Genomic DNA, 24,728 nt, shown 5'->3' with positions numbered 1-24,728 from the left:
GATTTAGGTGTCAGACCTTCTCTGTCTCTCCCTCCAGTCACCATGCTTCATGGGTTTTCCATCAGACAGGACATTTTTGGTGCAAACAAAAAAAGTCAATCCAAGCATGTTAAGCAGAGCAGCACTTATGGTCTCACATCACTGATGAGTTGAGCAGGTGTCGTTTCAGGGATGGCCAGATCCAGGGGCCTGAACCATTCAGGGTTCTCTCTCTATTGCTCTTTCTCCCCACACCTGCTCCCTGCACACGCCCCTTCTCTGCTGCCTTCTGTGTAGGTTAATTCCCAGATGTGTTCTTTTCCGCCTGGTGAGGAAGCTGGCCACCAGCAACTCCAAATTATATGATCATTGCAAGTTCTGATGCCAAAGTGGAGAAAGCAATAAAGAGACCTTCCCTCCCACCTAGTTAGCCAGTCACTCTCCAGTATTTTCAGGTCATTGGTTTTATATTTTTTTCATTGTTGAGAGTTACTATCTGCAGGCAGACAATAGGAGCTGTGCAGACATGACCGGAAGCAGAACCTCAAAAGGGAGCAATCCAAAAATAATAAAGATCTTGGAAATTAGAAACATGATGGCAGAAGTAAAAATCTCAAAGAAAGGATGAAAGATTACATTGAGACCATTTTCCAGAATGTTGAGAAAAAGAGAGAGATGCAAAATAAGAGAAGATAAGAAAATTAGAGAATAGCTTCAGAAGGCCCAACGTCTTATTAATAACACCCCAGAAAGAGGAAGCATGTAAATAATTCAAGAAAGATTCCCTGAATTGAAAGATTTGCATCTCCAGGGTTGAAAGAGCCTATCGTATGGTCAGCGCAACAGTGAAGATGCCCCATAACAGGGCATGAAATTGCAGAGTGCCAGGGGCTGGAGAAGACCCTCCAGCCTTACAAGAAGAAAGACCAGATGGCATTCCAAGGGTAAGAATCAGTTTGAGACTGCTGGGAAGATGAGGGTGTAGGCGGACTCTAAACTCCCCTCCTCCCATGGACACAAGGTTACAACTACTCTTGGAACAGTGACCCTGAGGGGGAACTGGAAACTGGATAAAAAGAACCCCCACAACAAGAAACAACACTGAGTGAGGTGGAAGAGGCAGAACTACCTTTCTGGAGAGGAAAAAGCCACATTCTAGCCACAGCGCTTCATGGCCGGGAGCAGTGTTAAGGTACGAAGTGTTCCCTGGAGGAGCGGGGGATCTGAGCGGGAGAGCTTTGCCACTATAAGCAGCTTTTGAATTCAGCACAATAGAGATGAGTGTCATAATATCTGGCTTTGCTGGCTACTAACAACAATGGAGAATGCCCCCGGGAAAGCTGTTGGACATAAGAGAAAGAAAAGCCTGCTCTTAAAGGGCCCACATACAAATTCACCCATTCTGGAAAGCAACACAAAATCACCAGAAAGAAAGGTGCACAGTCCTTTGGTGAAAGAGAGGCTCTTGATAGGCTCTGGTGCATCTTGGTGAAAGGTGAGACCTCCCCAGCCTGGGACCACCTCCCCAGGGACTGAGACATTGGTGGCAGCCATTAATGTGACCTAGTGCAGGTGTGCTGACACAGATGCTGGCAGATGCCATTGGAGTTCTTCCCCTGGCCTGTTAGCACAGGGGTCTGCCCCACCACTAGAGCACTGATTTAATCAAGCTCTGCCAGGGCACGCAGCCCACCCTAGGGACTGGCCCCACCTAACAAGCCCTCAGGCAACTTGTGAACCTGCACTGGTGGAGTGTGGGGCCTGTGCAGTGGGATGAGTGGGTCTGCCTCTGTGGGGCAGGGCAAGCACAAGGGCTGGGCCTGTGTTGGTGGAGTGTGTGGGGCCTGTGCAGTGGGATGAGTGGGTCTGCCTCTGTGGGGCAGGGCAAGCACGAGGGCTGGGCCTGCATTGGTGGAGTGTGTGTGGCCTCTGCAGCAGGGCGAGTGAGTCGGCTTCAGTGGGTCAGGGCGTGTGCATGGAGCAGGACTGTGTGGACAGGGTGTGTGGGCCTGCAGGCTGTGGGGCTTGTCAGCTGCAGCAGACTTGTGCTTCTCAAACAGCCATATAGGGGATCGGCCCCACCTTCCAAAACCTGAAACAATTGTGTGCTCCTGTGCCTGGCGCCAGCCCCACCCAGCTGCACTCCTGAGAAAGCTGACAACAACCTTGCAGGCCAGAGGCCTAGAACAATTGTGAGCCACTGAGCCTAGCAACCAGCCATGCTGGGGGCCTATTCACTTAACAGCAAAACTGCAGCAGGAATGTGCTATTAGACCTTGCAGCCAACTGTTCTGGGGCTCCCCCTGCCTAATAACATTGACTGAAGGGACTGTACAGCTGCAGTAGCTGAGACTTATGACCAGCCAGCCAGGGGGACAGCCTAGCCTCCACATGCACCTGCAGTAAGAGCAACCCTGCCATGACAGAAGGACACACGTAGCCCACACAGGGGACATCCTGGAACATTTGGAATTGATGATGACAGGAAAGCACACTGCTGGGCCTCGTAAGGCATCTCTTACATAAGACCACCTCTCCAAGATTGGCAGACACAGCTGATCTACCTAATACATAGATATAAGCACAGAGAAAGAGATAAAGTGAGGAGACAAAGGAATATGTTCCAAATAAGGGAATAGGACAAATTCTCAGAAAAAGAACTTAACATAACAGAGATAAACAATCTACCTGATAAAGAGTACAAACTAATAGTCATGCTCACTGATCTTGGGAGAAGAATAGATGAACACAGAACTTCAACAAAGAATTGGAAAATATAAAACAGAACCAATCAGAACTGAAGAATACAATACTGGAAATGAAAAATTCACTGGAGGGACTCAATAGCAGAGTAGATGACACAGAAGAACTGATCAGCAAGCTGGATGAAAGACTAGAGGAAATCTCCCAAGCTGAATAGAAAAAAGAAAGGAGAATTAAAAAGGATGAAGATAGTCTAAGGGACCTCTGGGACAACATAGAGCACACTAACATTCATATTACAGGTGTCCAGGAGGAGAAGAGACAGACAAAGGGGCAGAGAATCTATTTGAAGAAATAATAACTGAAAACTTTCCTAACCTAAGGAAGGAAACAGACATCCAGATACAGGAAGCACAGAAAGCACCAAACAAGATAAACCCAAAGAGGCCCACACCAAGACACATTATAATTAAAATGTCAAGAATTAAAGATAGAGCCAGCCCTGATGGCCTAGTGGTTAAAGGTCAGCACGCTCCGCTTTGACAGCCTGGGTTCGTTTCCCAGGCACAGACCTCCACCACTCGTCTGTCAGGAGCCATGCTGTGGCAGCAGCTCACTTAGAAGAACCAGAAGAACTCACAACTATACAGAACTATGTACCGGAGCTTTGGTTGTGGTGGTGGGGGGAGAAAAAAGGAGGAAGAGTCACAATGGATTTTAGCTTAGGGTGAATCTTCCCCTGCAACAATAATAAAAAAAGAAAGACAGAGAATCCTAAAAGCCACATGAGAAGGGAAACAAGTTACATACAAAGGAAACTCCATAAAGCTATTAGCTGACTTCTCAGCACAAACCTTACAGGCTAGAAGAGAATGGCACAATATACTCAACGTACTGAAAGGAAAAAAACCTACAGCCAAGAATATTCTACCTGGCAAGATTATCATTCAGAATGGAAGGAGAGATAAAGAGTTTCCCAGACAAGCAGAACCTAAAGTTGTTTGTCACCAATAAACCAGCCTTACAAGAAACATTAAAGGGACTTATTTAAGTGGAAAAGAAAAAGACCACAAATAGGAATAAGAAAATTATCAAAAATATAAAATAAAATCACAAATATACAGTGAAGGTAGCAGATCAACCACCTCTGAAGCTAATATGAAGGTCAAAAGACAAGAACACTAAAATTATCTATTTACATGATAAGAGGTTAATGGGTACACACACACACACACACACAAAAGAAGTTAAATATGATTGCAAAAACATAAAATGTGGGAGGAGCTGAGTAAAAGAGGAGCACTTTTAGCAAGAGATGAAACTTAAGAGACCATCAACTCAATATAGATTGCTATATATGTTGGTTGTTATATATGAACCTCATGGTAATCATGAACCAGAAACCTACAATAAATACACAAAAAATTAAGAGAGAGGAACCCAAACGTAATACTAAAGAAAGCTATCAAACCACAAAGGAAAGGGGAAAGAGAAGAAGAAAGGAACAGAGAAAACTACTAGAACAGCTAGAAAAAAAGAAACAAAATGGCAATAAGTACATACTTATCAATAGCTACTTTATCTTTTTTTTTTTTTGGAGGAAGATTAACCCTGAGCTAACATCGGCCGTCAATCTTCCTCTTTTTGCTGAGGAAGACTGGCCCAGAGCTAACATCCGTGCCCATCTTCCTCTACTTTAAACGTGGGACGCCTGCCACAGTATGGCTTGCCAAGCAGTGCGTAAGTCCACACGGGAGATCCAAACTGGTGAACCCCAGGCCACCGAAGTGGAACGTGCGAACTTAACCACTGCACCAGTTGCAACAAAAAGAATAAAATACCTGGGAATAAATTTAACCAAAGAGGTGAAAAACCTGTATACTGAAAACTATAAGACATTGTTGAAAGAAATTGAAGAAGACACAAAGAAATAGAAAGATATTTGGACAATGAATCCTAAAATTCATATGGGGCAACAAAAGACCCCGAATTTCTAAAGCAATCCTGAGAAAAAAGAACAAAACGGGAGGCATCACAATCCCTGACTTCAAAACATACTACAAAGCTACAGTAATCAAAACAGCATGGTACTGGTACAAAAACAGGTGCACCGATCAATGGAACAGAATTGAAAGCCCAGAAATAAAACCACACATCTATGGACAGCTTATCTTTGACAAAGGAGCTGAGGGCCTACAATGGAGAAAAGAAAGTCTTTTCCACACTTGGTGCTGGGAAAACTGGAAAGCCACATGTAAAAGAATGAAAATTGACCATTCTTTTTCACCATTCACCAAAATAAACTCAAAATGGATCAAAGACCTAAAGGTGAGACCTGAAACCATAAGGCTTCTGGAAGAAAACGTAGGCAGTACACTCTTTGACATCAGTATTAAAAGGATTTTTTCGGACACCATGCCTTCTCAGAGAAGGGAAACAATAGAAAGAATAAACAAATGGGACTTCGTCAGACTAAAGAGCTTCTTCAAGGCAAATGAAAACAGGATTGAAACAAAAAAACAACCCACTAACCGGGAAAAAATATTTGCAAGTCATATATCTGACAAAGGCTTAATAGCCATAATAGGTAAAGAACTCTCACAACTCAACAACAAAAAATCAAACAACCCGATCAAAAAATGGGCTGGAGACATGAACAGACATTTCTCCAAAGAAGATATACTGATGGCCAATAGGCACATGAAAAGATGCTCATCATCGCTGATCATCAGGGAAATGCAAATCAAAACTACACTAAGATATCACCTTACACCCATTAGAATGACAAAAATATCTAAAACTAATAGTAACAAATGTTGGAGAGGTTATAGAGAAAAAGGAACCCTCATACTCTGCTGGTGGGAATGCAAACTGGTGCAGCCACTATGGAAAACAGTATGGAGATTTCTCAAAAAATTAAAAATAGAACTACCATACGATCCAGCCATCCCACTACTGGGTATTTATCCAAAGAGCCTGAAGTCAGCAATCCCAAAAGTCCTGTGCACCCCAATGTTTATTGCAGCATTATTTACAATAGCCAAGACATGGAAGCAACCTAAGTGCCCATCAACAGACGAATGGATAAAGAAGATGTGGTACATATATACAATGGAATACTACTCAGCTGTAAAACAGAACAAAATCATTCCATTTGCAATAACATGGATGGACCTTGAGGGAATTATGTTAAGTGAAATAAGCCAGCGAGAGAAGGATAATCTGTGTATGACTCCACTCATATGAGGAATATAAAATTATGGACTAAGAACAGTTTAGTGGATACCAGGGGAAAGGTGGGGTGGGGGGTGGGCACAAAGGGTGAAGTGGTGCACCTACAACAGAAATGACAAACATTAATGTACAACTGAAATTTCACAAGATTGTAACCTATCATTAACTCAATAAAAAAAAAAAGATATTTGGGTGTTCTTGGATTGGAAGAAGAAACATAGTTAAAATGTCCATACTTCGTAAAGCAATCTACAGATTCAATGCAATCCCTATGAAAGTTCCAATGCCATTTTCCACAGAAATAGAACAAAGAATCCTAAAATTTATATGGAACAACAAAAGACCCTGAATAGCCAAAGGAACCCTGAGAAAAAAGAGCAAAGTGGAGGTATCACACTCCCTGACTTCAAAATGTCCTACAGAGCTGTAGTAATCAAGACAGCATGGTACTGGCACAAAAACAGACACACAGCTCAATGGAACAGAATCGAGAGCCTAGAAATAAATCCATACATCTATGGACAGCTAGTTTTCTCTCTCTCTCTTTTTTTTTTTTTGAGGAAAATTAGCCCTGAGCTAACATCTGTCACCAGTCCTCCTCTTTTGCTGAGGAAGACTGTCCCTGAGCTAACATTCGTGCCCATCTTCCTCTACTTTATATGTGAGACGCCTGCCACAGCATGGCTTGACAAGCAGTGTATAGGTCCGCACAAGGGATCGAGACTGGCGAACCCCGGGCTGCTGAGGCAGAACGTGTGAACTTAACCATTGCATCACTGGGCTGGCCCATGGACAGCTAATTTTCAACAAGGAAGCCAAGAACATACAGTGGAGAAAAGAAAGTCTCTTCAATAAATGGTGTTGGGAAAACTGGACAGCCACGTGCAAAAGAATGAAAGTAGACCGTTATCTTACCCTATACACAAAAATTAACTCAAAATGGATTAACAACTTGAATGTAAGACCTGAAACCATAAACTTCTACAAGAAAACATAGGCTGTACACCCTTTAACATTGGTCTTAGCAGCATAGTTTCCAATACCATCTCTGACCAGGCAAGGGAAACAAAAGGAAAAATAAACAAAGGGACTACATCAAACTAAAAAGGCTCTACACTGCAAAGGAAACCATCAACAAAATGAAAATATAAACTAACAATTGGGAGAAGGTATTTGCAAACCGTATATCTGATAAGGTGTTAATATCCAAAATATATAAAAAACTCATACATCTCAACAACAAAATACCTAATTAAAAAATGGGCAAAAGATCTGAACAGACATTTTTCCAAAGAAGATATACAGACGGCCAACAGGCACATGAAAAGATGTTCAACATCACTAATTATTAGGGAAATGCAAATCAAAACTACAATATCACCTCATGCCTGTCAGAATGGCTATAATTAACAAGACAAGAAGTAACAAAGGAACTCTCGTACACTGTTGGTGGGAATGCAAACTGGTGTAGACACTATGGAAAACAGTATGGAGATTCCTCAAAAAATTAAGAATAGAAATACCATACAATCCAGCTATTCCACTGTTGGATATTTATCCAAAGAACATGAAAACATGAATTTGTAAAGATATGTGCACCTGTGTTTGTTGCAGCATTATTCACAATACCCAACTCTTGGAAACAACCTAAGTGCCCATCAAGAGACAAATGGATAAAGAAGATGTGGTATAGATCCACAATGGAATACTACTCAGACATGAAATAGATGAAATCTTGCCATTTGTGACAACATGGATGGACCTTGAGGGTATCATGCTAAGTGAAATAAGTCAGAGAGAGAAAGTCAAATACCGTATGATCTCACTCATAAATAGAAGATAAAAACAGTAACAAACACATCGATAAGAGATTAGATTCGTGGCTATGAGAGGCAAAGGAGGGAGGGAGGAGGGTGAAAGGGGTGATGAGGCACACGTGGGATGGATGGTAATTAGTCTCTGGGTGGAGAACGTGATGTAATCTACACGGAAATTGAAATGTAATGATGCACACCTGTAATTTATATAGTTATAAACCAATGTTACCTCAATTTAAAACAAAAGGAATCAGTTTGACATCTGACTTCTCAACAGGAGCTCTGGAAAGTAGACTTTAATGGAACAATGTCTGCCCATTTCTTAAAGAAATTATTTCCTACCTCAACTGTGTGCCCATCCAAACTCAGTGAAGAGTGAGGGCAGACCAAAGACAGTTTCAGACGTGCAAAGTCTCCAAAACTATCTTCCGTGTACTCTTCTCAGGAAACAAAAGGAGAAAGTAAACCGAGAGAGAGGGAGACGTGGGATCCAGTGGTGGAAGAAAGGAGGGCCCAGGAGAACCCACGCCCCAGGCCAGAGGGGAGCTAGACAGCAGCTCTGGACAGACGACCCAAGAAGGTGAAACACCTCAATGTTTGGAAGTTCTGAGAGGAGATTTAGATAACTGGGGGACGTTATAGGGATGACACCATGATGAATGCATAAAAAACTAAGCAAATAAGCAAAAAGGCAATTTTTAACTCCAGTGAAGAGAAAAAGTTGTACACAAAGCACAAATAAACACAGTATACCACATGGTTCAGCTGTGGATAGTGTTTACTTGCTCATATTGATGTAAAATTGAATATTGATCTAGCTAGAATTGCGTGGTAACTATACGGTGTGTGTGTGTGTGTAAGGTGGGGAGAGAGAATTAGAGATGGGGCAGGGGTATGTCAGTGAAAGAGGACCACAGCTTCTCCTTCCATACGGGACGTTGATCAACGCCTAAAACTGAAACGTCAGGAAGTAGAAATATAAGTATGTTGTTTACAAATTTGGAGATACATAGCAAAAGAACTGATTAGAAAACGTTAAAATGGGAAGTGGAACACTGGGGTTGGGCACGGATTGGGGCCTGCCGTTTTCCATGCTCAGTCTTCCAGAATGATTTGAAACCTGAAACCATACACATCCGTGACTGATGAAAACAAAAACCAAATGTAGTTTTAAAAGCGCATAGGGTACTTTAAAAGACCACCAGGAATGAATTCTTTTATATTTATGAATTTTTTTTTATTGTGGACCTAAAAAATAAGTACATGAGGCCACTTTCTAAATCAGCTAACTCTGTTGTCACCCTCCCCCATGCACTCAACCTGCTTTAAAGACAGGATGCTTTACGATGCAACAGTCTTTTTTTTGGGGCTTTTTGTCGGGGAGGAGACTGGGGTAAGCTAGTCTAAGCATTCTGGATCTTTGAAGGGAGCATACACTAAGCTGCCTGAAAATGACACCCTCTTTGGGACTGCATTTCAGAGGAGCTTGTCTTCTGAGCCTGTACTGGTCGCACTGGAAGGAGAGCTTCTAGGATTCCACATCCGTTCCAGGACCTTCTCCAGGGTGAGGCCCTCACACGGGATTTCTCCCTTCATTTCCCTTCTGCCTCCTGTCTGTACTTTCCCTTTAGATTTATAATTCTTGATTCAGCTTTCCTTGACAAGACGTCCACAGTCTGGTCACATCCCAGAATGTTTTCCAGGCTGGTCTTTTCTGGGTTTGAGTGCTTGAGCGACATCCCTCAGGAGGTCTGCAGATGAAGGAAACTGGGTACTGCAAAGCCGCGTGGCGCGGCGCGGCGTCACTCAGCAGTGTGGATTCCTGTGATTGTAAATTGTGTTGCATATATTTTTCGGAAGGAAGGACTCCTTTCTTGCTTTCTTGGTCACTTAACAGAAATGCGATCTCTCAGTGACTCCGTCCTCCTCTCGTCAGTCCAGCTGAGTGTGTGTTCTCATCCAGGGACCTGGCAGAAGTGATCCGGCCACTCTGAGCACAGGCGTGGTTTCTCAGACAAGCGGAAAACTGGTTTCTGGTGGAACTAGAAGGAATGCTTTACCTTTTTACAAGTGTTTATTGCTTTTTCTGATTTTAGAAGAAATGCATGCTCATTGAAGAAACTTGAAAATAAAGGTTGGGGGGAAAAAAAGGTAAAAACTACCCAGATTTCACAGCCCAGAGATTTCTAGTTTCCAGTTGGGGTTCCTTACAGTGTCCCCCCGACATGCACACACACACACAACACATGTGTTCGTCTTTACATGGTTGAGATAATTCTTCCTATCTACACATTTTTACTTTACATTCTTAGTGTGACAGTTTGGGGGAAACTATCTCAGTGTTTCAGCCCGGGAGTGCAGCTCAGGTGGGGCAGTCCCAGGACTGCCAGAGTGAGGACTGGAAGCAGCGTCAGCGGACACGGGCATAAGCCGGCTCCTACAGCCTCTCGGCAGACCCGGGGCCAGCAGGCCACGCATGGGCTTTGCAGGCGCCACGAGGGACCCGTGCTGCAGTGCCATTCAGGGGCCGACGTCCAAGTCTGTGCCCCTGACTCCTGCTGCCCACCCCTCAGCAGCGGCCGGTGAAGCCCGGGCCTCGGGGCTGGTTAGGGGCCCGGCTGGGGGGCTAGAGGCGGCGGTGACAGGAGAGCAGGGCTGAAGGCCTGGCTCCGTGGAGCGAGCGGCAAGGTTGGTGGGAGGGGGACCGAGAAAATCTGGGGAGATGCACAAGCAGAGTTAGGTCCACCACCTTCTAAGCCGTGAATCTGCATCGGTGAGAAGTCCTTTCTCCTCCCAGGGCGAGGGTTTCTTTTCTCCAGCGCCTTTTTAATTGGGAATGCCTTTGCGGGAGAACTTGGCAGCCAGCCCGGTGTCAGCTGCCCCGACCCTCTTCCGCAGGCATCGACTACAAGACCACCACCATCCTGCTGGACGGCCGGCGGGTGAAGCTGCAGCTCTGGTGAGTGGGGTCCCCCGCCCGGCCCCCCGCAGGACTCGCTGGGCAGAGGAGAGGCCGTCAGAGCGCCCTGGTGCCTCCTGCGGGAAGAGCCCCTCCTTCAGCCCCTCCTGACTCAGGGGCTCCCCAAAGGAGGCAGAGATCCGGCTGTCTGGGACCCACGGGGAAGGGGAACCCCAGGACTGACCCGGGCATGGGCCTTTGTGGGCCCCCGAAGTCTGTCCAGAATACATGGCCTCATTGAAGGCTGCCTCCCTCTGCTTCTGCTGCCCTAGCGCCAGGAAGGGCCAAGTGCCAGATAACCAAGACCTAGGATGAGAGGGTGGGAAGGGGCAAGAGGCTGGGGTACCACCCTCCACCCCGGGCTCCGGACTGGGTCTCCTCCTCAGTCCCCCTGCTGCCAGGCAGTCCTGGTTCCGTCCAAGATTCTGGTCACATCCCTGACCCTGCCCATCCAGCTCCAGATTGAGGGGGGGCGACCTAGGGGTTTCCTGCTGTGACCAATCCCTGGGCTGTCTCCACCCCCTGTGGCTTTCCTGACTACTGTCACCAGGCCCTGTGTCATCCCGTCTCCTTGGCTACCTGCTTGGCTCTCTTCCCTCACTGGACCATGACAGATCACTCCCCAAGCCACATGCATCTCCAGTAGCTGGAAGCCCCTTCTCCTACCATCTCCCGACCTGCCCTTCCCAGGAGCAGTCAGCCCCCAAGGCTGGCCAGGGAGCCTCTGCCCACTATATCCCCTCAATGCCCCCTCCCTTCCCACTGCCCAGCCCCAGGCCCTCCCGCTTCAGGACATTTAGGGCTGTGGTCAAGTCCTGCCCCCCGATCGGCCCGTGTCTTCTCTGAGCTGCGTCGCTGTGGATCAGCAAGGTTCGGCCGTCCATTCTTACCCATTGTCCTCCGGCTCCTGCGTGCTCTGTCTTGCCTTGTCCACCCGACCCTGAGCTCTGGAGGGCCCAGGGCTTATTCTCAAGTCTCTTCTCCCTTTCCCCCTCCCCGGAGACCCCCTTGGGGCCCCACTTTCAGCCCGGATTTGCCCTGGACTCAGAAGGCTGCAGGAAGCAGCTGCTCCACATTTCCTCCTAAGTGTCCACTCGACATCTAAAATAGAGCTGTCATGGCTCCCGATTCCATTTCTCGTCCGGCAGCCCCTATTAGTAAATGCCTTCACCTCCCATAGTCGCTCCAGCTGGACTGGGGTCATCCTCAGCACCCGAACGTGGGGCCTTTGCCTGGGTGGTGGCTAGAAGAGGGCCTGGGGCAGGAGGCCGGGGGTGGGAGGGCTCGCTGCCAGTGCCGTGGGAACGCTCCCATCTCAGAGAGACCTCCAGGCTCCTGTGCAAAGCCCGGGATGGATCTCAGGCTTACTCTCATCCTGCCCTCTCCTTGCCACAGGCTTCCTAGCAATTTCCATCTGCAGGCAAAGCCTAAACTTCGAGGTTCTGTTGGGGCTGATCCCCGAAATCTGATCAGTTTGCTTCTCAGCACACAAGGTGCTCGTCCCATGCCTTTGCCCTCGGTTGGTACCTCTGGCCCCTGCTCTCCTGAGTGGTGGCCTGAATGGGACTCAGAAGGCAGGGGCGGGTCACCACCTGCAGGTGACGAGGAAGAAAGCAGCAAGGCCGTGCTGCATCTCACTGTTTGTACGTGCAGACACACCTGGCGTGCAGGGCAGGCCCACCGGGGACTTCTCGTCTCGGTGGGGTCACCTGTTCATATGGGCGCATTAGCTGCACACGCAGATGTGTCCCCATTGCCCTTAGCGAAGATGCCGGGAAACGGCATCCGCTGGTCCCAGAGCCACTGCCACGGGCACAGCCTGCGGCCTCAAGCCCGGGCATGCGTTCTTCCTTCTCCTGCTCTATGTGCCGGCCGCGTCAGCGCCTTGTACTGAGGAACTCAGGCGTGTGTCTCACGGCTGACTTGATGTGATCAACTTATATTTCAACTGGCAGTTGAGGCATCGCCAAGTCCTTTGGCCTATTTTTTCCCTGGTGTAGACTCATTTTCCTTACTACACAGCTTATCTCCAAATTAAACAAATTTCTTAAAACCTAAATTAGATTTATTTAAATGTCAGAATTATTATGTTGAAACCCATCACTGTTTTCATTAGTTTGACTTTATTTTATTTATCTTTTGGCAGGGGAATCTTCCTCCTCTTTCCTTCCCTTCTCCCCCTAAAGCCCCAGTACACAGTTGGGTGTAGTTGTAAGTTCTCTGGTTCTTCTGTGTGAGCCAGCACCACAGCATGGCTGCTGACAGATGAGTGGTGTGGCTCCACACCCAGGGAACCGAACCTGGGCTGCCAAAGCGGAGCACGCTGAAGTTTAACCACGAGGCCATTAGGGCTGGCTCTCTAGTTTGACTTTTAAAATGACAGTTAGAAAAGAGAATGAGCCCAGAAGGACATCCCAATGTCCAGATCACTCAGGGGACAACGTGACTGTTTTGTTGGGGTCTTGGACCTTCATGGGTTGGCCGCCAGCCAACGATTGTAAACGCGTTGCTGTGGCTCCCAGGGTGAAAACACTTGTCGGGACGAACCAGTGATTTCTTCTCACTTGTCTCCAACGTCTCTTCTAGGGACACGTCTGGGCAGGGAAGATTTTGTACCATATTCCGCTCCTATTCGCGGGGCGCACAGGTAACATTCCCTGAGCTGGGAGGTCAGACTGACTTTGAACAATAACATGTGGAATGTTCTTTAATGCACACTTGGAGGATGAGGCAACGAAGCTCATATGTAAATTAATGAAAGAATCTCAAAGTGTGTCTGTGCATGTGTATGTACATGCACAGGTGTGAGCTGTGTACATGCATGTGCATCAGTGCAGTGCACACTTGTGTTCATATGTGTCCGCACGCACACGTCTGTGCACGTCTGTGCATGTCTGTGTGCTTGCACATACACATGCATGCATCTGAGTTTTGTGTACATTCATGTGTGTATGTGTATTCGTGTGTGTACGTGTGTGCATGTGTGTTTGTGTGCGTTTATGATTGTGTGTGTGTGTCTGTGCATGTTCACGCGAGTGCTCCATTTGGGTGGTGGGCTCTGCTCCTCGTGAGGTGGGGATCCCTGCAGCCCCCACGTTCTGTACCCCTGGAGCAGCTCCTGGATGTGGGGAGCTGATTTCTAGTCCCTAACTCCCCTTGACATTGGAGGCTTATCAATGAGCTTATGAAATATCAGCGGAAACAATCATAAAACTGCTACATTTGGTAGATTAATCAAAATAACATGTTTTGTGTTAGAATAAGTAACATGGTTATTTAGCTGGTTGAGTCCATGACGAGCAGCCCACGCGTGGCAGTGCAGCCCAGTGCTGCGCCTGCAGCTGTCTCGTCAGGTAAGCCTGTGCCTCACCCCCAGGGCGTGGTCCTCGTCTACGACATTGCAAACCGCTGGTCCTTTGATGGCATCGACCGCTGGATCAAGGAGATCGATGAGGTATGACAGCATGCCAGAGCTCCCTGCGTGTGGGCTTGCGAGGGTGTGGGGGCAGGGGCGGGGCATGGGGCCAGGGCACAAGGCTTCAGCAACAGGGAGGCAGTGTCACCTCCCGGCACAGGGTCGGGCCTCACTTGGAGTCAAGGCCCTGCACGCCGTCAGGCACCACAGCTTGCCCTGCTGTGGGTGGTGGGTCAATGGTGGTGACTGGGCTCTGCCTGCCGCACCCTGACTCACCCAACTGCCAGTGGGGACGTGGAGCCGTCAGTACCAAACCCACTGTATTAGTGTCCTGGGGCGGCCGTAACAACTGACCGCAAACTGGGGGCTTAGAACCACAGACACTTATCCTCTCAGTTCTGGAGGCCACTCGTCCAAAACCAAGGTGTCGGCAGGGCCGCGCTCCCTCCAGAACCTCAGGGGAGGCTCCTTCCTGCCTCCTCCAGCGTCTGGCGGCTGCTGACAATCCTCAGCCTGTAGGGGCATCGCTCGGTCTCTGCTCCACCATCACGTGGCTTCTCCCCTGTATGTCCTGTGATCTCTCCTCCTCTTATAAGGTCACCAGTGATTGAATTTAGGGCCCACCCCGTGACCTCACTGTAACTAATTACATCTGCAAAGACCCCATTTCCAAATATGTTCACGTTCACAGGCTCTGGGTGGACGTGAATTTTGGGGGACGCCCCTCATGCCAGTACACCCATGGAGCCGACAACAACAAAAGCTTCTACAAGTAACCATTTTCCGTGCCTTTCTCTCACCCCTCAGCACGCCCCCGGTGTCCCTAAAATCCTGGTGGGAAACCGCCTGCATCTGGCCTTCAAGCGGCAGGTCCCCACGGAGCAGGCCCAGGCCTATGCGGAGCGCCTGGGCGTGACCTTCTTCGAGGTCAGCCCTCTGTGCAATTTCAACGTCACTGAGTCCTTCACGGAGCTGGCCAGGGTCGTGCTGCTGCGGCACGGGATGGACCGGCTCTGGAGGCCCAGCAAGGGTAGGTGCCAGTTAGGGTCACCCCATGGCCCCCCAGATGATGTTGGTCTGCTGCCCAGGACCCCCCTCAAGGCCACTGGATCCATTCTCGAAGAGTAGGTGTATTTAACCTGAGAGAAATCATCCTTACAACTTTGTTGGAAGGCTCACGAGAGGCTTTTTTTTAAAGATTGGCACCTGAGCTAACATCTGTTGCTAATGTTCTTTTTTTTCCTCCTTCTTCTCCCCAAAGCCCCCCAGTACATAGTTGCATATTTTAGTCATGGGTCCTTCTGGCCCCGCTATGTAGGACGCCACCTCAGCATGGCCTGGTGAGCGGGGCCGTGTCCACACCCTGGCGAAACCCAGGCCACCGAAGCAGAGCATGCGAACTTAACCACTCGGCCAGGGGGCCGGCCCCAGAGGCATTTCTGAAATCTGTACGTGGGCAGAGGTGAAGGCGTTTATAAGTGAGGCAGCCACAGGCGTCAGTGGCAAGGGGTCAGCACCTCCTCGGGCAGAACAGAGGAACCAGCCAAGGCAGCGGCTGTGAGAGGCTCCTGCGCCGCGCTCTCCCGCGTCCTTCACATCGAGGGTTGGGGGAAGAGCATCTCATGTTAGGAATGATTCACTTGCAACTTATTTTGTTTACAAAGAAAGGAACTTGAGAAATAGAAGTGCATAGAATATTTCTAATATAATGAAACTTGCAGCTGGAATAGACTATTCAAATTCCTCAGTGTTCATATGCCCCAAACTGTATGCGCTGACCTTCCATCTGCATTGTGTGAACCTGTTGTGACACAGTGCGGCTGGCTGTCACTGTTCTCCTCTGAGTAACTTGTCAGCTTACTTCTTTTAAGGGACAAAGAAGACAAATCTATATTCATGGAATTGGGCAGCATAGAGTTGACTGACAAAATGCCATTCTTCTGAACCAGGGGTTCTCCCCCTCGGCACTGCTGTCATTTTGGAGGGCGTGGTTCTCCGTGCTCTCTGGGATGTTGTGCTCACCCCTGCTCTCCCTGTCTCCCAGTTGTGAAAACCACAAATGTCTGCAGACATTGCCGAAAGTCCTGGGGAGTCAAAATCGCCCCCCATTGAGTACCATGGTTCTGAAAGAGCTGCTTGTTGGGACCTTGATTTTATCCTGGGCCAACCCGCTGGGCCGTCCTTCTGTCTGCCTCCTGCAGGGCTGAGGTGCTGTGGCGACTGCACCAGGGTGGGGATGAGATTCCTGCTCCCTCCTCAGCCAGTCCCCTGGAGCCCCACTCTCCCCTGGGCGGGGAACCTGACTCACAAAGTGCACGGTGTAGGTGAAACGTAAATTACAGCATTTGCTGGTCAAGTGTATTCTCGAGTTTGTCTCTGTAAAGCTGATAATACATGTTTTTTTGGTTAGTTTGTTTTATTTTTTATTATTTTATTGAGGTCATAATAGTTTATAACATTGCGAAATTTCAGTCACCATATATACGTGCCACTTTACCCCTTATGCCCACCCACCAACCACCTTCTCCTCTGGTAACCACTAATCCGTTCTCTTGGTCCATGTGTTTATCTTCCACATATGAGTGAAGTCATGTGGCGTTTCTCTTTCTCAGTCTGGTTTATTTCACTTAACATAATACCCTCAAGGTCCATCCAGGTTGTTGCAAATGGGATGATTTTGTCTTTTTTATGGTGGAGTAGTATTCCATTGTATATATATACACCACCTCTTCTTTATCCATTCACAGTTGATGGGCACTTGGGTTGCTTCCATGTCTTGGCTATTGTGAATAATGCTTCAGTGAACATAGGGATGCATAAGTCTCTTTGGATTGTTGATTTCAAGTTCTTTGGATAGATACCCAGTAGTGGCATAGCTGGGTCATATGGTAATTCTATTTTTAGTTTTTTGAGGAATCCCCATACTGTTTTCCGTAGTGACTACACCAGTTTGCATTCCCACCAGCAGTATATGAGTATATGAGTATATTTTCTCCACATCCTCTCCAACATTTGTTATTTTTTGTCTTGGCGATTATAGCCATTCTGATAGGTATAAGGTGATATCTCATTGTAGTTTTGATTTGCATTTCCCTAATAATTAGTTATGTTGAACATCTTTTCACATGCCTGTTGGCCATCTGTATATCTTCTTTGAAAAAATGTCTGTTCATATCCTCTGCCCATTTTTTGATCAGGTTGGTTGTTTTTTTGCTGAGTTTTATGAGTTCTTTATATATTTTGGAGATTAACCCCTTGTGGCATATATGATTTGAAAATAATTTCTCCCAGTTGGTGGGTTGTCTTTTTGTTTTGTTCCTGGTTTCCTTTGCCTTGCAGATGCTCTTTAGTCTGATGAAGTCTCATTTGTTTATTTTTTCCTTTGTTTCCCTTGGCTGAGTAGACATCGTAGTTAAAAAGATGCTTCCAGGGGGCTGGCCCCATGGCCAAGTGGTTAAGTTTGCGCACTCCACTTTGGCGGCCCAGGGTTTGGATCCCGGGTGCGGACATGGCACTGCTCATCAGGCCATGTTGAGGTGGCGTCCCATGTGCTACAACTAGAAGGACCACAACTAAAATATGCAACTATGTACTGGGGGGATCTGGGGAGAAGAAAGCAGGAAAAAAAAAAAGGCTTCTAAACCAATGTCAGAGTGTACTGCCTATATTTTCTTCTAGGAGTTTTATGGTTTCAGGTCTTACCTTCAAGTCTTTGATCCATTTTGAGTTCATTTTTGTAAATGGCATTAAGAGAATGGTCTACTTTCATTCTTTTGCCCGTGGCTGTCCAGTTTTCCCAACACCATCTATGGAAAAGACTTTCTGTTCTCCATTGTATGTTCTTGGCACCTTTGTTGAAGATTAGCTATCCATAGATGTGTGGTTTTATTTCTGGGCTTTCACTTCTGTTCCATTGATCTGTGTGCCTGTTTTTGTACCAGTACCTTGCTATTTTGATTACTGTAGCTTTGTAGTATATTTTGAAGTCAGGGATTGTGATGCCTCCAGCTTTGTTCTTTTTTCTCAGGATTGCTTTAGCAATTCATGGTCTTTTGTTACCCTATATGAATTTTAGGATTCTTTGTTCTATTTCCATGAAGAATGTCATTGGGATTCTGATTGGGATTGCGTTGAATCTGTAGATTGCTTCAGGTAATGTGGACATTTTAACTATGTTTATTCTTCCAATCCATGTGCATGGAAAATCTTTCCATTTCTTTATGTCATCATCAGTTTCTTTCAATAATGTCTTATACTTTCCAGTGTATAGGTCTCTCACCTCCTTAGTTAAATTTATTCCTAGATATTTTATTGTTTTTATTGTGGTTGTAAATGGGATTGTATTCTTGAGTTCTCTTTCTGTTAGTTCATTATTAGACTATAGAGTTGCAACTGATTTTTGTAAGTTGACTTTGTACCCTGCAAATTTGCTGTAGTAGTTGATTATTTCTAATAGTTTTTTGATGGTTTCTTTGGGATTTTCTATATAGAGAATCATGTCATCTGCAAGCAGCGAGAGTTTTACTTCCTCCTTGCCACTTTGGATTCCCTGTATTTCTTTTCCCTGCCTAATTTCTCTGGCCAAAACCTCCAGTACTATGTTGAATAGGAGTGGTAAGAGTGGGCATCCTTGTCTTGTTCCTGTTCTCAGAGGAATGACTTTTTCCTTATTGAATATGATGTTGGCTGTGTGTTTGTCATATATAGCCTTTATTCTCTTGAAGTACTTTCCTTCTATACTCATTTTATTGAGAGTTTTTTTCATGAATGGATGTTGGATCTTGTCAAATGCTTTCTCTGCATCTATTGAGATGATCATGTGGTTTTTACTCCTCATTTTGTTAATGTGATATATCACATTGACTGATTTGCAGATGTTGAACCATCCCTACATTCCTGGAATAAATCCCACCTGATCATGGTGTATGATCCTTTTAATGTATTCTGTATTTGGTTTGCCAATATTGTGTTGAGGATTTTTGCATCTATGTTCATCAGCGATATTGGCCTGTAATTTTCCTTCTTTGCATTGTCCTTATCCAGCTTTGGGATCAGGGTGATGTTGACCTCATAGAATGAATTAGGAAGTGTTCTGTCTCCTTCAATTTTTTGGAATAGTTTGAGAAGGATAGGTATTAAATCTTCTTTGATGTCTGGTAGAATTCTCCAGAGAAGCCGTCTGGTCCTGGACTTTTATTTTTTGGGAGGTTTTTGATTACTGTTTCAATCTCTTTACTGGTGATTGGTCTATTCAGATTCTCTATTTCTTCTTGATTTAGTTTTGGGAGGTTGTATGAGTCTAAGAACTTATCCATTTCTTCTAGATTGTCCATTTTGTTGGCATATAGTTTTTCATAGTATAATCCTTTGTATATCTGTGTTATCCATTGTAATTTCTCCTCTTTCATTTCTAAGTGTATTTATTTGAGTCTTCTCTCTTTTTTTCTTAGTGAGTTTGGCTAAGGGTTTGTCAATTTTGTTGATCTTCTCAAAGAACCAGCTCTTAGTTTCATTGATCCTTTCTACTGCTTTTTTGTTTGTTTGTTTCAATTTCCTTTATTTCTACTCTAATTTTTATTATTTCCCTCCTTCTGCTGACTTTGGGCTTTGTTTATTCTTCTTTTTCTAGTTCTGTTAGGTGTAGTTTAAAATTGCTTATTTGAGATTTTTCTTTGTTAATGTGGGTATGAATTTCCATCTTAGGACTGCTTTTGCTACATCCCATATGAGTTGCTATGGTGTGTTTTTATTTTCATTTGTCTCCAGATATTTTTTTATTTTTCCTTTAATTTCCTCAGTGATCCTTTGGTTGTTCAGTAGCATGTTGTTTAGTCTTCACATATTTGTCACTCTCCCAGCTTTCTTCTTATAGTTGATTTCTAGTTTCACAGCGTTATGGTCAGAAAAGATGCTTGATATGATTTCAATTTTCTTAAATTTATTAAGGCTTACCTTGTTTCCCAACATATGGTCTATCTTTGAGAATGTTCCATGTGCACTTGAGAAGAATGTGTATTCTGCTGTTTTTGGTTGGAGTGTTCTATATATGCCTATTAAGTCCATCTGGTCTAGTTTTTCATTTAATTCCACTATTTCCTTGTTGACTTTCTGTCTGGAAGATCTGTCCATTGATGTAAGTGGTGTGTTGAGGTCCCCTACTATTATTGTGTTGCTGTTAATTTCCCCTTTTAGATTTGTTAATAGTTGCTTTATGTACTTTGGTGCTCCTGTGTTAGGTGCATATATAAGTGTCATGTCCTCTTGGTGTAGTGTTCCTTTTATCATTATATACTGCCCCTCTTTGTCTCTCATTGCCTGTTTTATTTTATTTATTTTTTCTTCTTCTCCCTGAAGCCCCCCAGTACATAGTTGTATATTCTAGTTGTTGGTCCTTCTAGTTCTGCTATGTGGGACACCACCCCAGCATGGCTTGATGAGTGGTGCCAGGTCCGTGCCTAGGGTCTGAACCAGTGAAACCCTGGGTCACTGAAGTGGAGCATGAAAATTCAACCACTTGGCCATGGGGCCAGCCCCTCGTTGCCTGTTTTCTCTTGAAGTCTACTTTGTCTGATATAAGTATGGCAATGCCTGCTTTCTTTTGTTTGTCATTTGCTTGTAGAATCATATTCCATTCCTTCACTCTGAGTCTGTCTTTGTCTTTAGAGCTGAGATGTGTTTCCTAGAGGCAGCATATTGTTGGGTCTTGTTCTTTAAGCCATCCTGCCCCTCTGTGTCTTCTGATTGGAGAGTTCAATCCATTTACGTTTACAGTGATTATTGATAGATGAGGGCTTAGTGCTGCCATTTTGTCTCTTGTTTTCTGGTTGTTCTGTATTTCCCTTGTTTCTCATCCCATGTATTTCCAACTGCTAATTCAATCTGGTGATTCTCTATGATGGTGTTCTCAGTTTTCTCTTTATCATTTCTGTCTCTGTTCTGAGTTTTTGTTTAGTTGTTACTGTGAAGTTTGTATAAAAGATCTCATACATGACAGTCCATTTGCTCATAGCCTCTTATCTCCTTAGTCTAAGGAGTTTCTGTGTCTTTCCTCTTCCTTGTCCAAGTTATTCTTGTCATGACTTACTCCATTTTGCATTGTGAGTTTGTGATTAAAATGAAGTGATTATAGTTATTTTTGATGCTTTCCTTCTCTTTATCTTTAATGTTATAATTGTTTGCTAACCTGCTCTGATAGAGAGCTGCAATTTTCTGATTTTGTCTGCCTGTTTATCTGCTTGCTCAAGGCTTTGTAAACTCTTTCCTTTTTTTCAGGTATGAGGACCTTCTTGATCATTTCTTGTGTTGGGGAGTCTTGTGGTGATGAACTCCCTCAGTTTTTGTTTATTTTGGAAAGACTGTATTTCTCCATTGTATCTGAAGGATATTTTTGCAGGATAGAGTATTCTTGGCTTAAAGTCTTTGTCTTTCAAGATTTTGAATATATCATTCCATTCTCTCCTAGCCTGTAAGGTTTCTGCTGAGAAATCTGCTGAAAACCTGATAGGGGTTCCTTTGTAAGTTATTTTCTTCTGCCTTGCTGCCCTTAGTATTCTTTCTTTGTCATTGACTTTTGCCAGTTTTACTATTATATGCTTTGGAGAAGGTCTTTTTACATTGATATAATTAGGAGTTCCGTTAGCTTCATTTTACATGTAATTCCAGCTCCTTCCCCAGGTTTGGGAAGTTCTCAGCTATTATTTCTTTGAACAAGCTCTCTTCTTCTTTCTTCCACGCTTCTCCCTCTGGAATACCTCTGATCCTATTGCTGCATTTCCTAATTGAGTCGGATATTTCCTGAAGAATTTCTTCATTTCTTTTTCGTCTTAGTTCTCTCTCATCCTCCACCTGAAGCATTTCTATATTTCTGTTCTCTAAATTGCTAATTCTGTCCTCCATAATATCAGCTCTGTTTTTTAAGGATTCCAGATTTTTTAAATCTCATTCATTGTGTTCTTCATCTCCAACATTTATGATTTTTTTTATACTTTCAATCTCTTTTGTGAAGAATTCCCTCTGCTCATTAATTTTATTCCTGAGCTCACTGAACTGTCTTTCTGAGTCTTCTTGTAACTGGTTGAGTTCCTTTATGACAACTATTTTGAATTCTCTGTCACTTACGTTATAAATTTCTGTGACTTCAGGAGTGGTTTCTGGGTGCTTGTCATTTCCTTCTGATCTGGAGCATTAATGTCCTTCTTCATGCTGTTTGATGGGGTGGACTTTTGTTGCATAGTGGTAGGATCTGGTTGCAGATTCCACTGCCCCCACTGGGGTGGAGCAGGAGCTGCACTGTCTGAGCCCACTGCCACCCCTGCCCATTGTTCCCATTCATTGGAGGCTGTGCTGAGAGGGCTCTCTGCATCTGGCCACTGCTGCTTCACACACGTAGGTGCAGGTGCTCTGGCAAGGGTCGTCTGCCCTGGCGGACTGGCAGAACTGATACACCAGGCAGGATGGGGGGGTGCCTTCTGTCCCTCCCACACTCACACTCTGCACTCACTGGCTGCCCACCTGGGCTGCTCAGCTTGATTGAGGGCCCCCCCCCCCCGACTGAGCCACTGAGTGGGGTGTTCCCGCGGGCTGGGAGGCAGCTCTGAGAGTGAAAGCATTCCCGTGGAGGGCTGCCCTTTCCCCCTCCTCTCAGAGTCGAGTGCTGGCCACTGTGTGAGGTCCCGTGCCCTAGATCACTGCTGCTGGGGAGCAGGAAGAGATCCACTCACCTCCTTCCACTGCCTCCCGGGGTTCCAGCACCCCCACCTTCAGACGTTTGGCTGCATGGATCTCTCAGATGTCTGTTGTGTTGCATGGGTGTCCACTGTTGGTTCACGAATGTCCTTTTCGTTATATCTTAGTGGGGAGAGGCTAAGGAAAGTGCTCCCTTTGCGTGATGCTGACGTCTCTTAATAATACACGTTTTGGTGTCAGCTATACAACTGAGAAAGCATGTCTCCTGAAGCCTTGGTCTCTAACCCTGAACTGTGGTCATACTTGAGTCCTGGAGGAGATCTCATTGACCATCACCAGGAAGGGCAACTCGTCTCTCAGACCCAGAGAAAGAGATGGCCAGGGTCTCAAGTTTGGGGGCAAACTGAGTTTGATGAAAGCAGGACGATCTATCTCCTACCTGCCAGGTGCTGCAGGGGGTGTTCAGCAACAACATCCTGTAGTCCACCCAGCCCAAGTCCTGGGAAAGGAGGGCAGACAGGCATGCAGGCTGCCATTTCGTTGGCCCTGTGTCCAGGACAGCAAAAACTAAACACAGTTTTCTTTTCTTTCCCAAGTACTGAGCCTGCAGGACCTGTGCTGCCGAGCAGTGGTGTCCTGCACTCCTGTGCACCTGGTGGACAAGCTACCGCTCCCTATGGCCTTAAGAAGCCACCTCAAATCATTCTCGATGGCCAATGGCCTGAACACCAGGATGATGCACGGCCGATCCTACTCCCTCACTGCCAGCTCCACTCACAAGAGGAGCAGCCTCCGCAAAGTTAAGGCCTCCCGCCCACCCCAGAGCCCGCCCAAACGCTGCACCAGAAATAGTTGTAAAGTCTCCTAGAAAAGGCACAAGACAGACACAGGCTGGAATCTCCAGGAGACTCTGAGCAGTTGCACTGGGAGACGAGAGGCCATTCTAGATCCAAGAGACACCTCCCAGTGGTGACCATACCACTCCCCACAGTGAAGCCCGTCCTGTGGTTCGACTTTGATGTTTCTATGTGGATGTGCATGAAGCTCCTATTTTAGACTTGTGTTTATAAAGGGAAAGTTAGTTCTCTGCTCAACTCTTGATAACATCAAATTTTGAATGTCACTTATATCATGATTGCAGTGTAACTTTTTCCTTAAAATAACTGCTTTTATAAGAATGGTGATATGTGTGTGATGAGTATAAATTCAAGGGACTCTGAAAAGCAATGATAGATAAATTAGAGTCATCAACGTGATGAGAGGGGCTTTTTGTAAACCTCCTTTTTCACATCAAAGCACTAATTTATAAAATGCTGCAGACACATTAGAGATTATGCACAACAGATCTGTCCGGCTGTGCATGAAATGGGTTTGATAAAGCGTTTGCTATGTTATTTACTACGTTTTGGGATTAATAAGTGATTTATATGCATATTTTTCTGTAAATCTACATTTTTTTTTGTATAAGATGTTCCACAAGTTATGAAGCTAAGGGAAGAAAATGCCAAAGATATCTCTTGTTATATTGAACACAGCCACAACATAGGCACTACAGATGCAGACTGGCAAGGAAAGTGTCACTCAGAGCTGTTTCGTAAGGAATGAAGTGAACACTATTATTTAAGAAAATGTTTCTCAACAATAAAATGTGTACTTGTTTCTTGGTAGAGTTGCCTCTGGTTCTTTCTGATGTGGGATATTTATATAGCCCTTTATTTCATTTGCTCTATTGCCTGTTTCAGGCGCCACACATTAGTGCTCGTACTCAGCGTTGGTAACAAGCCTTCACTCCTGAACTGTATCATCTATTGAAAAAGATTCCTTCTCCTGAAAAGAGACGTCGGGGCAGGAAGTGGGAAGTGGTAAGGAGTGGCACTCCAGCGTGCGCCTGTCTGGTAAGATCCTGGAGAGGAGCCCCTGGTGTGCTCACAGACGT

General features: G+C 45.5%; 1 protein-coding gene across 1 annotated transcript in view; it reads left to right on the top strand.

The window, feature by feature from the left end:
• RAB40B (RAB40B, member RAS oncogene family) overlaps positions 1-24,457 on the top strand; it is a 39,385-nt gene extending 14,928 nt beyond the window's left edge. The window contains exons 2-6 of the mRNA XM_046677527.1: positions 10,632-10,692; positions 13,279-13,339; positions 14,069-14,146; positions 14,915-15,137; positions 23,389-24,457. Coding sequence (XP_046533483.1) covers positions 10,632-10,692; positions 13,279-13,339; positions 14,069-14,146; positions 14,915-15,137; positions 23,389-23,660 — 695 coding nt within the window. The 3' untranslated portion in view covers positions 23,661-24,457. The remainder of the gene's footprint in view (positions 1-10,631; positions 10,693-13,278; positions 13,340-14,068; positions 14,147-14,914; positions 15,138-23,388) is intronic.
• The last annotated feature ends 271 nt before the right edge of the window (positions 24,458-24,728 follow it).

This window comes from Equus quagga, chromosome 11 (genome assembly GCF_021613505.1).
Source record: "Equus quagga isolate Etosha38 chromosome 11, UCLA_HA_Equagga_1.0, whole genome shotgun sequence".
NCBI lineage: Eukaryota > Metazoa > Chordata > Mammalia > Perissodactyla > Equidae > Equus > Equus quagga.
This window is presented reverse-complemented; position numbering and strand designations above follow the sequence as displayed.